This window comes from Amblyomma americanum, chromosome 11 (assembly GCF_052857255.1).
Source record: "Amblyomma americanum isolate KBUSLIRL-KWMA chromosome 11, ASM5285725v1, whole genome shotgun sequence".
Lineage (NCBI taxonomy): Eukaryota > Metazoa > Arthropoda > Arachnida > Ixodida > Ixodidae > Amblyomma > Amblyomma americanum.
The window spans coordinates 15,336,117-15,348,885 of NC_135507.1; the positions used below are offsets into that span (position 1 = coordinate 15,336,117).

The window sequence follows — 12,769 nt, forward strand, 5'->3', positions numbered from 1 at the left end:
CGGGATCGTTAGCGCATCGCAGCAAAGCGAGAGAATGGTTCCGATGTGCTGTAGGTGTCAGCATTACGCCTTCGTGTTGGCGGTATATCCACAGCGTCAGTGCAATGTCAGTCGAAAAAGGAAAAAAATACGCGCTTATTGACGATCTAAATGAATGCTGATGGAATAGATGCTAAAATTGTGAAGTTTCGCCACGAACAGATTAGAGCCAGTCTGTTTTTTTTTTTACGCACGCCGAAATTATGCAACTCAGGAGTTCACCCATATCGCCTCTGTATTAATATAGACATCTTCGCCGGTCGAATTTCAAATAATTGCGTTCTGATTATCAGAATTAGCCATAGCGATTGAGGCACTGGAATACGATGGCTGAAGATGATCAAAGGTGCTGCTTCGTGAGCGGAAACTTCGCTCGCTACGCACGTAACGAGGTGAAAATGCTTTGCGTTTCACTCGTAATTCTTCCAATGCTTCCTTTGGTGCTGATAAGAATACCCGCTGTCTGACTTGTTTTTTTTTAGAATAGAAAAAACGTTGCACAGCTATAAAGAGCTGCGTTCGGTCATCTTTGCTAAGAAATTTTCGGCAAATTAAAAAAATCTTCGGGCTTATTTCTGTGGGCTGCTTTTGAAATGCCGCGTTTGCTTGTGTTAGGTATGACTATCGGTTAATGCAGTTGCAAAATTATATGCCTCGCGGCTCGATGCAGTGAGCTGTGGAAGTGTTCAATGGGGGCGTAAGGGCCAATGTAAATAAATGGAAATCGTGGTCAACCACGTTAAAGTTGGAGGTGTAGGGCAGAACATACCCCCAAAAAATTATTTTTTTATAGTTCGAGTACAATTTTCTGAGACGTGGAACACCTTTTGACCACACACTGTTTTGGCGACCCGCTAATAGCTGGACAGCTGTCCGGTTGCCTAGTGAATGCAATTGGACAATTACATGGGTGTTCATTATGGATACATCTTGATAGCACTCGATGCCAACGGGGTGTAGATGACCCATCGTTAAGAGGACATGAGCGCGGAAAACTTGGGCATGATGAAGATCATCGAAATTGTCGTCAGTATAAAAATAATCACCAGTCATCAACCCGCTTAATCAGAGTTTCTCAAAATTATCTGAAGAAAAAAAAGCGCCGCCACCGTCTATGAAAGTTGCTTAAAGAGCGCTTCATCCATCTAGGTCGTGCCGGAAAATGAGGTGTCATATTTGGCTAGGCTGTTCGGCCCAAAAACACGGATTATGCCTCAGAATAGGTAGCTGCGCCGCGATTATCTCTTCTGTGCGCAGATTAAAGGATTTTAAAAGCGCGTTTTTTAATTCCATTATAAATTTAACGCAACTGAACGTTCGGCGCAATGTGGTTACAGAAACTTTCGCAGCTTTTCTTAGAGGTTTGTCTTATGAAGAGTGGTATTGTTACAACTGAATCCACGGTTTCAGCCCAACGCTAGTCAAGCCAAATACGGAACCTCATCTTCCTGGCATGCCTTTGGCGGATAAAGAACAGTGCCGCCAGCTTTCCCTCTAAGTATGTATGACTCATGAGAAACTGTATGCACTTGTAATCTCGTTTTAGCGCTGCACTGGGCCAGAAGCGACCGACCTATTCCCACAAACTTTCTATCCGTATGTCCACCTAAATACCTACCGCCTCCTACTACAGCTTATCCCCTCTTGGTATCCATTGTGTTAACGCCAAAGCACAATCAGTTACTTGCTCTCCGCCCTGAGGCGCCCTTTCCAATTTCCTTTTATTCTTGACTTCAGCTAGGATATCCTTAACTGGACTGGACGCAAAACGCAATGACACGAAAGGTAAGACGCACGTTGTGCACCAAAGATGGAACACAGGCCTCGTCAGAGCGGTGTGTCCCAAAACCACATAGTACCACGGATGGTCTGGGAACTTATCACCTTCTCTCCGTGGTTTATCTCAGTAGCATCCCACAGTTTACGAGGTGCGTAGATTATCCCATCTACACACAGACGCATTGTTTTCGGTATACGTGGTCATTAAAGAAGCCATTTCTGAGCAACACGGCCCCCCTCCTTGTTGTGTACGCAATGGCAGGCGAATTACCCCAGCGACGGCCTTGACCATGGAGACGAGTTGGTCAGCCCGATCCCGGTATTGGCTCGAGGGCAGCTGCAGCGCGCGGAACATCTCCTGGCTGGCCTGGACCAGCAGTCGCCGATCGGGCTCCTTCAGCACCAGGGACTTGGTCAGGAAGTTCTCCGGCTGGATGACCAAGTTCGGGAAGTCCAGCTGCCGGGAAAAAAAAGGAATAAAAGGCTCCAATGCGCGGTAAGTGCAGAGCAGGGCAGTGAGGGAGTTCCGACATACAGACTTCCTGCATACGTCCTGATATAAACACTTTCGATACATACAAGGAAAGAATCAGAGGGGTAATTAATACTGAGAACAATAATTGGATAGAGTTGTCCTCAGTGTGCACTTACAAGGCAACTGCACAACTTTTTACTTTTTGAAATCGGTGAAGCTAGAGGGGCCGAATGTGTCAAACTGGGAGGTAATGCGCGCGAAGTCTTTTTGGGCTAGCATTTTAAATTGTGACACAATCGCTGTTTGAAACCAGGACGATTTTCAGGGTTCTCCCTAGCACACAGCGCCCAGTGAGGGGCGCATGAAGACGTAATCTACGGTGTCCGTATATTTGAAACGGAGAAAACCTTGCTTTGAAGGAAAAAAAACAAAACAAAAAGTCACCGAAGGCAAAGCCCCCGAAGCGTTGTTTGACATTATCCAACTATGCTCGGCAGAGTTTCGGGGAAGAACGAAGAGATATGGTCTTTCTGTCCGTGACATTCGATGGAGGCGAAACGCTAAGGCGCCCGTGTGCTGTGCGATGTCAGTGCACGTTGAAGATGTCCAGGTACTCTAAATTATTCCGGAGCCCTCCACTACTGCACCTATTTCTTCCTTTCTTCTCTTAGTCGCTCCTTTACCCCTTCCCCTGCGGCGAGGTTCAGGTGTCCACCGATATGCGAGACAGATACTGCGCCATTTCTTTTCCCCCAAAACTAATTTCAATTTCAATTTTGTCCGTGACAGCATCCCCGAGCTTCTCTGCACTTTTCTGACGCTGTGAGCAGAAGCATTAGCTTTAATCGGCGATCACGTCACCATTCTAAAAGCTAGCGCAAAAAAAAAACCGAGAAGCCAATATGAATTTGAATCCTTGATATACCCAACAACTTTGACAAAAACATTTTTCAATGGGAAAGAATTTATGAGCGCAGTTTTTTCATATGTTGTAAGATTTCGCTATAACATTAAATAAATCCGCAGATCTTTCTTGAGCAGTCCTTTCTTTTTTGCTATTAACGTCTTGGCTACCGTCAAAAACGTTCCCCATTTGTTTGCCATGGCAATTTTAACTGATCAGTGCGAGCGATGGAAAAGAAATATTTTGCTATGCATCGGAAGAATAAACCATTAACTTCAATATTTTCATAGAAGTAGCTTATAATATTCCAGTATCCAAAAGTTTTGTCAGAAAATGCTCGACATGCCTTAAAAAGTCGAACGGTTGCCTTCTAAAGAAAGGGAACTGGTCCCGCCCATTCTGACGCTCTTCACAGCACTTGAAATCTGAGTAACCGACCTCCAGATAGTTCCTGGGGTACGACAGGTCCGAGCGGCGAAATCTGACTGCGAAGAAGGTGTCGATGCCCAGCTTCAGCACGGTTCGGGCCAGAACTTGGGTCACCGTTGCGTTGCGACCGAAGATGATGCCTTCCAGATCCCGCATCGCCTCCTTACCTCCGCTCGCATCCTCTGCATACAAGTCGTCCGAGTGCGCCCCGTGAAAACACGGAGCCTAATCTGGGTGAACATTTGACAGTTTCATGCAGGGAAAGATAAGTCTTTCAACCGAAGAGGTGCCCTCTGGAAAGATTTCTGGAAATCCATACATACGAAGATACATTGCATCAAAAACATTTCCCGGCATCCCTCTTTCAATAACGCTAAACGCATTCGAGAATGCACGGCACCTGAGTAGAAGTGCTGCGCTGAGATTTTTTTTCGTAAACTTTAAGAGGAACGTAAAAATCAAATAGACAGTATTTATAGTTTAAAGTTTTCTTAAACTCGTATTATATTCATCTTTTTCTCTACACTCGCGCTTCTGGGAGCACCGCCCAGCTTACCGATGAAGCGGTTGGTAGAGTTGGTGAATCTGGCTTCCAGCGCAACCCTGACACTAGTGGGAGCACTGACACCCCGAGATATTTCGAGTAAGTGATCAAATATACCGTAAGAAATCCTTGGTAAGGTATGTCTCCGAATATGGCTCGAAAAAGAACACTGGTGCGCTGAACTCACGCTCATTGAGGCAGCCCCGGTAGATGTCCACCATAGTAGAGACGTGGGCGGTAGTGATAGTCCTGGCGCGCTTCTGGCTTTCGCCTGGAAGGAAAAGAAGACACCAAGCAGGCTATCATTAACAAAGACATTGTATGCGTGGGGCTTTCGGTCTTGAGACATCCAGTCAATGAAAGAAGAAAGCAACCAAGCAAACTAATAAACATTTAACAGCAAGTTAACAAAGTAAGAAACAAGTTGGCATTGTCTAATGCGCCAGTAGCAATGATATCGGAATGTAAGAAGAACAAATTCACAGGTGCGCCTAATTTCATTATGTATTGGAAATTAGAAATCATTATTAGCTGTTGATGCTTGTACAGGAAGTGACAAATTCCGGCCTCATGACGTCACTTCTCTCCAGCCAATTACCGAATCTCACGACAGACTATGCATTTTGGCTCCCAATGCTTTTTAATTAAAGCCGAATTTTCCACTTGCGGGGCAAAGATGCGATAACGATATCTGTACTGCATCGCAGCCCTTAACACATGATAAACGATGGCAATATATTTCGGGCCTTTCCTTTACGTCCCACCGACCTTGAGGCCTGAGCCTTGTGAATGTACCGCATAACCGCGACAGTTTCTTTTAGCAGCAAGTGTGAACGGTAGTCCTCCATTATGACCGCAGTCTACAAATGGAAGGGAATCATACACACCTTCCGCTGCAAAGCAAACAAAGCCACTAAACAAGCACGCATAATATTTGAGGAAATAAAATTACCCACTGCGAAATTACAGTTCTAAGAGAAAGACGACGAAGCGGGGAGGGGAGAAGGAGGATTTATATCTATGCAGGTGTGGGTTGACACCGACGAATCTATGTGACGCATGTGGGAAAGTTGAATCTTTAGACCATTTTCTCCTCTACTGCCCAAAGTTCGCACTTCAGGGAAAGATTTACCTGGAGGTCCCTCTCTCCAGGTTAGGGTTCCCTTTATCTTTGCCAGTATTATTATCGTTTGGTGCGAACGCCAAGGGATTTGCATTGGGTTCTATTTGTGGGTTTCTCCACGATTACATAATTGCAACTGGTAGGTTGATGTGCTAATTCTTTTAAATTTCCATGATCTCTTATTTTTTTCACCAAAATGCTGTCTGTTATTTAACTGTCAATATTGTTCTGTTGTTTTTATTCATTGCTTTTTCAAACTTCACGATTGGTGCTACAATTTTGTCGTCATCTTCCATGGCAACTTCTTTGTTTATTCAACTACACCTTGGCCAATCCTCCCGCGTGGGCATGTGCCATATGCCTGGGGGGAAGAAGAAAACAAAGAAGAAGGAGGAGGCGTGCCTTTGAGCGCGTTGCTGATGTCTTCCTCAATACGCATGCGCATGTAGTCGAGGTAGGAGAAGCGCGTGGCAAACTCCGGCACCGGGTTATTGTCCCGCCAGTGGGCGCACGTGTGCTCGTAGAAGTCTCTGCAGGCAGACACGCTCGCGTGCTCGATGATCTCGTCGAAGCGCACCCCTGGTTTAAAGGGAAGCGAACTAATCAGCTAACCTAACCTAAGCAGTTAGATAGGAATGCAAACAGCAGTCTTGCCCAAAGTACACCTCTACAAATATTTCTTTAGACAGTCTATAGATTGTCCATAGACTTGTCTATAAATCTATACACTTCCTAGAGACAAATCCCATAGGCTTTCTAAGGACAAATTTTATAGACTGTCTATAGACAATCTATAGATTTATGGACGTACCTTTTTAGTTGACGTTTTAATGTAGTGTACAGACTATAAAAAGACGAAAGGAAATATTTATGGGAAAGAAAAATAGTCTATAAGGAGTCTATAGACACTCTATAGACCATTTTTATAAAGGCAGTATATGGTGGAAGGGGCAAAGCGATGACTGTTAGGAGGTAGTGTTAGTTCGAGTCTTTCAAACAAGACAAAGACGAGTTCATCAGGCGACACCTGAACATTTTTCAGCTCGCAAGACTAAAAACGTGAACTTAAAGAAAAAAAAGCTGAGAAGAAATTTTGATGTTCTGAAACGAGTCTCAAACTGTTGTCGAAATTTAATGCGTATATGTGATTCAGGAGAAAAAATAGACGGCAATTTTGTAAAAGTTTGGCAGAAATGCTTACAAATCGTTACGTTGTTGAAAATGTTCTGAATTTATAATAGTCGCTTAGTTCATTTAATAGTATGCAAGAAGTTTTGGCAGCTACAAAATTTCATAATCAGCTTGCGTTACAGTACTATAAAGGAATAGAACTAATTTGAAGGTGATAAAGAACAGTGAAGCTCGAAAATCTGTTGAAGCCTGAACAAACAGGATTTTTCTCCCTTGGTAATAAAAGTAACTTTTTATATATAAATGTACAGCTAACTTACAGAATTTGGATCATCGGCCACTGAGAAAGTCATTTTTGTTATCTGTTCCCACCGTATCTAAGGACGAGACGACGTAGAAAGCTTTTGTTTTATAAAGGAAACATAGAAGGGTTAAGACTGGAAGGCTCACCGTCGTCGACGCAGCTTTTGAACGAGCACTCCACCACGGTGATAGTGGCTTCGCGGAAGACGGGAAATGCAAAAAGACAAGTAGAATTGGGTTTTAATGTGACACGCATAAAAACATGTTTATAGCCGGAACAAATTCAACGATAAAGTATGACCGTCAAACGCGGGCGATATATAGGGTGCGTGCGTAGCTTTTAAATCTATTCGACCGTATACGCGTGCTGGCGTTTATCGCAAAAAAAAGTTGCCGCCACGGTCTGGAAGACGAAGTCACGAGCGTTAGATGGTTGGTCGCCATCTTGGATTATGACGTCACAGTACCGTGGCGGCCTAGGTACGCTGCCATACTGGATTAGTTAATGATGTCATCAACGAATTACCATTATTGGCTACATCTCCGATTTATAAGTGACATCGCCAATCAATCCCTTGTTGGGTTGCTACTGCGATTTACTACGGTGGCCGCCATCTAGAATTCCTAGGACTTAGAAAATTTCACACCGAAGGGAGGTGGTAGCAGACCACAAGAAATCGAGAAACATGAGTAAGAGCTAACGCTCTTGAAATATTCGACAGAGGGAACTAATTTCGCTTTCCGCCACCATCCCCATTATCTAAAGAGAAAGGAGTAAAGAAGGAGTATGCTGTCCTATAAAGCACACCCTTTTATACTGTAAACAAAAATTGGCGGCGGTTTAGCTCTGGTTAAACCTGGAGTTACGCGATAGCTACAGCTGGCCGAGTGGAGCTTGCTCAGTTGAATTGCAAAGTGAGTCTTTCGCCGCTCCGTTTCGCTGGGCGTTCCTTCTTCATCTTCGTTCCACTTGACACGGCGGATGGGCACAGATGTGGCAGCTTGGTTTCGCTGAAGTCACTGGAACAGAAAAAGTACCGCATTCGTTTTCTCTCGCCGCCGCTCCGGCCGGCCAGCGCGCGCGCGCTCCCGATTCGTTCTCCTCGGTGACGTAGTCATTCCCCGCCATAAATGGTCCGCTCGCTTCTTTCTCGCGGCCGCCGGCACACAGATAATACGGAGCATTACGTAGCACTTGCTCTTATGGTCCGAGATAAGCGTGCACAGCATTTCCAGTCTCGTAGTGACGCTTGTGCACTTCATGCCTGCGTAGAGACTGCGCGCGTCCGTCGCTTCAGCGGCGGTGGACCAAATATGGCGGCTCTGGTGATGGTTGCGGTACTTTTCCCGTTCCAGTGACTTTCCTCCGCACCACGGGGCTCGCCACGTGACGAACCACGTGATCAGCCACTGTTCCGCGCCGCCGGCAGCTGCTCCGCACCACGTAACCAACCACGTGACAGCATGGCGGCGCAGCCACAGGGTGGCAGCGCATGCTCCGTCGACCAATTTCCACTCCTTGAGTCCGTGAAGGACTCCTGCGCGTGTGGTGCCCTCACTTTGTACGAAGAAGAGTATGCCGAGCGGTATGAAGAGTAACAGCAGCAGGAAGGCCGGAAGCAGCGAGATGAGCATGCCCGCCACGCCCTCTTCGTCCTCGACCATCATCTCTCTGCCGTCACACGGAGAGGGTGAAAGGAGAAAAGGCGAGTGAATGAATAGATGCACGAATGGAAGCCGAGGAGGCGTCCACGTTATGCACGGGGTAACAATTTATGAACTAGAAACTGAAGGCCGCGTCATGTCAGTCAGCCACCCACGCTCTCCGAGCAGTTAAAAAAAACATCTAGAACTTAGTTTTACCCTTGACTTGTAACGAGAAAATACGGAGTAAATCGATCTAAACCACGGAGCTTAATTTCTACAACACGGGGCGCTTGAAAGCTCAGCGACACCATATTAAAGAGTGTTTTTCAGCGATAGGTCTGTACAGATTTCAGGGACAAACGGCCTCATAATATGTCGTCAACAAAAACTTCAGCCTCTAACCGCTGGGCAGTGACAGTGTCAGCCACGTGGCGCTGAGCAATCCAACCAGCGTGGCCTTCGGAGTGGCCGCTTATATAAATGTGTGAGGTGCAGCACACCCCTACTGCTGCGGCATGTTCAAACGGGGGAGGCGAAATACCCGAGAGTTTGCTTCGCCGTCCATCTCAGCTCTGAGAAAGCCGTGTACGAAGAAAAGCGGAAGAAGCACTGCCTAGTATACACCACCAGTACAACTGCAAGCACTCTTCATCAACATCATCCTCTAGTGCGGAACAAAGACATCCCCCAAACACCTCCAATCAACCCTGTCCTGCCCAGGCCACCTTATCCTTGCAAATTGGAGAAGCTCGTCTTCCCACCTGACCATTTGTTTTCACAGGCGGTTCATTGGCGGTTCTTGGAATTGTTGCCTTAACAGAACAACCGTCCTCTGCTCTCGGCATTGCACGCACGGGCGAAGTCCATTTTATCTTATTGCTACTAAAGTATCATTAAAATAATTTTATTCATTAAATCACTGTACTCTCTCTGTGTTTCGGGACTATTCCCCAAAGCGAATTATATTTAGCTTCAGTTTATGTTCTTGGACCGCTTTTTTTTTTCTCTCGCAGCTTGGGTGACGCCCGTCATTGTCCGTGCACTTTAAACAGAAAGAAGAAAAAGGAGGTAAGCTGTCCTCTAGCACACTCTCTTTAATAAAAGAAGGGAGTATGCTAGAGGGACAAATCACTCCCTTTTTCCCCCACATACGCGTATTTGTGCTTAGTGTGTGTAGCTTTTCCTCCTTTAAAGCGCTCGCCACATTTCTAGGAGGAAATAATGTCGAGAGTGCAACGTCCACGTTCTATTCCGAGACGGGCCATTCCAGAGGCAGGATATACACGGGAAGAAATAAAGTAAGCTCGGGCTTCACTTCTGGGAACTATATGAACCCGTAACTCACTCTATCATCTCCTTCACTTCTTCTTCGTCTTGACGGAGTTCGCTCATCTGCGGAGTACCAGGTCCGCTCTGTGGAAGAGGCAGAAAACGTTAAGCGTAAGACCAACGAATCGTCCATTATTCGCGGCGCCTCAAAACACCAGAAACACCGGAGCAACCGCTAATGTCAGTCAATAAGCAATGGCTTGAAATAAGTGAGGAAAATGAGGCGCTCCAGGCCTTCGGGGTTATATTTAGAAATTTAGAGAGTTTTTGTGACGACGGGTGGTGAAAGTTGGTGACTCAAGTTTTACAAAAACTCACAAATCAAGGGTGTAAGAGTCGAGCACGTTTGTTTTTACGCGATAGCAGTAGAAGCCACGTCACTGGTCATGCGTCTTCCGTAGTAAAATTCACCCATTGGCTGGAGAGAAGTGACGTCACCAGAGGGGAGCCCTCCTATTGGCTGGACAGAAGTGACCTCAACAGTCGAGATGTGACGTTACCTGACCGAGAGGGACATTACTTCTGGTAAAGGCAGCAACAGCTGCGAATGCTTTCGCATTGCCAACACAACATGGAATTAGGTGCCCCTGCGAATTTCAATGCGAACCGAATCCTAGAAACTGATGCCATGAGTGCGAAGAGGGGAAAGAGCGTAAGATACATTTCTTTGTTTACTGCCTCCCGCGAGAGATCGCAAAGATGGCGATTATGTGACGCCAGTTTGATGGCCGTTAGCACTTGCACCGCTTGCTGGACGGAGGAGGACGGGGTGTAACGGGCGCTTCTTTAAACCGACATCGGTGTCGACTTCATGCATTTTTATTCACGCTTGTAAAGAACGATGTACGGTATCTCTGCACCCCAATTACTGCAGGTTGAGCACAGAAGTTTTGCGTTGCTGGCGAGCGGCTTTCTTTTTCACTAAGAAAACATCTTCACTGTGACCACTTTAAATTGCCACGCTCCCCATGCGCGGCATGTGTTTGTTTAGTGGGCTGACTTAAATCTCTTAAAATGCAACTAAGAATAAAAATCGAAATGGCAGGTTTGGATTCTTAACAGTGACGCACTTTAGCTTTAAATGCTTCACTCAGTCCCATTTGCGACGTCTATGACACTATAGGAATTCACGTGGCTAGACATACGACGCGAACGCAGTGGCTGTCCAAACTAACCTAGTAAGAACGTTTTCTATAAAACGAGTTGTACAGTCATAGACAAAAGTTTGCGGGATGCAGATTCGCGGAAAAAAATTTATTGCGGAGCGGTTAGGCACAACAGGTCAATGTAAAACATAGAAACGGGAGAAGGAATGCGTGTTCTACCTCGCAGAAGAATACCGTCTGAATGGCAGCAGGACAACGCGGAAATTAATTTTTTCCGCGAATCTGCATCCCGCAAACTTCTGTCCATGACTGTACGCATCAAAGCAGGGGCCTAGCTAAGCGGCCATGATACTCACAGTAATTGGCTCTTTCCCAGAAACAATCTGTCCTGGCATTAGAGGCCGAGGATGTGGCTCAGCCGGGGGCGGCACTACCTCTCCGAAAGGAGGAAGCATAGTCGGAGGGCGTGCTGTACGCAGCGCACCAGGAACTCCAACTGTGTGCACGCATGCGGAACAAATGTACGAGTCGCATCACAACATACCGAGTGCTGGAATTTCGCCAAATTAAAGTAACACCGTTTCACACCTGATTTCATAAAGCGGAGCTCTCGGTACCTACATGTTATCCGCGGCCATTTCACTGCTCCTTTTTACACACTAAATGGTCGTAGTCCATTAGGCGAGGGTTTTCACAATAAGAGATGTCTGTAGTTCTCGCACTGCTATCATACAATGATCGAAGCCTTTAACATGCTGATGTCGCTCACAGATCTACTTTGCTGACGGTCAAGTTTTAAGCGAAGCTGCTCTGTCGCCGTATATGGACAGAAAACACAGTAAAAGAGAAGATTGGGAATGGTCAACGCATTATACTTGCTGGGTTTTTGATGGGTGCGTAGACTCACCCCCAAGACCAGCGGCGGCCATTTGCTCCTGCTGCATCATTTGCTGCTGCATCATCTGCTGTTGCATCAACTGTTGTTGGAGAATCTGCTGCTGCATCATCGCCTGCTGAAGCTGCGGGTCCAGATACTGCTGGCGCAAATACTCCTCCAGGCCGGCCTGCTGCAGCTGCTGCACGTACTGGCGGTACTGCAGCTCAGTGCCTTCTTCGCCGAACCCAGCCAGGGAGCTCATCGAGTCTGCGAACACTTGATCGAGCGGTATCTCGACCACGCGGTAGCGGTAGCCGGGAGGCGGGTTGCCCACTGGCTGGTTGCCGGGTTGCATGACGCCGCGATGGCCCTGGTCTCTGATTGAAGACGCAAATCACCAAAGCGCCTTTCGAGACACCTCAAGAGTTTGGAGGGAGGCTGGTATCTGTCGCACGGGCAGCTTCACCGAGCAAGCAGTCCGTTGTTTATAGTTTCGCACTAAGAGTAAGGGTCACGGTAACTGAACCAAGGCGCGCGTTGCAAGACGAAAGCAATGACCCTCAAATCTGGACTCGGCTGGACGCGAATACGTACTAGCTGGTTGTGTCAGCACTATAGCGCACGATCTGGCTACGGTAAGCTCGAGACGTTGCCTCTTCTTCATCGCCTTTACTTCCATGGAACACGACGGTACGCTTTAAACACGAATACCTTTACATGAGAGTAAAAAGGAATAAGGTGTCCTCTAGCGCACCCTCTTTTATAAAAGTAAGTGCGCTAGCGGACAGTTCACTCCTTTTCTATTCCATTCTGTTTAGAGTGGCAGGGGCTGCTGTACATTGACGCTTAAAACCAGGAGAAGAAGAGGAAGAGGCGGAGGAGGAAGAACTTTATTTTTAAGAATGCCCCCCAAGAGGAAGCAGTGCTGCCATCGATTTCACTTCTTGCGCATATTAGTGAGGCAATATTGACAAGGCAGCTATAACCCCTGGTAGCGTTGTGGTGACAGAGTGCTCTCTCACCGCAGTCACTAACAGGCCGTCTTAGAATTATGTCTTCGCAATAGGAATTGTTCTTCTTACT

At 46.6% G+C, this 12,769-nt stretch overlaps 1 protein-coding gene across 1 annotated transcript in view; it reads right to left on the reverse strand.

The window, feature by feature from the left end:
- The window catches only part of LOC144110931 (neprilysin-2-like), a 29,082-nt gene extending 17,041 nt beyond the window's left edge, over nucleotides 1-12,041 (reverse strand). The window contains exons 1-9 of the mRNA XM_077643997.1: nucleotides 11,717-12,041; nucleotides 11,166-11,305; nucleotides 9,720-9,787; nucleotides 8,287-8,399; nucleotides 6,875-6,922; nucleotides 5,696-5,872; nucleotides 4,358-4,441; nucleotides 3,636-3,808; nucleotides 2,090-2,275 (exon numbers count right to left, since the gene is read on the reverse strand). Of these exons, the coding sequence (XP_077500123.1) occupies nucleotides 2,090-2,275; nucleotides 3,636-3,808; nucleotides 4,358-4,441; nucleotides 5,696-5,872; nucleotides 6,875-6,922; nucleotides 8,287-8,399; nucleotides 9,720-9,787; nucleotides 11,166-11,305; nucleotides 11,717-12,041 (1,314 nt within the window). The remainder of the gene's footprint in view (nucleotides 1-2,089; nucleotides 2,276-3,635; nucleotides 3,809-4,357; nucleotides 4,442-5,695; nucleotides 5,873-6,874; nucleotides 6,923-8,286; nucleotides 8,400-9,719; nucleotides 9,788-11,165; nucleotides 11,306-11,716) is intronic.
- Between the last annotated feature and the right edge of the window lie 728 nt (nucleotides 12,042-12,769).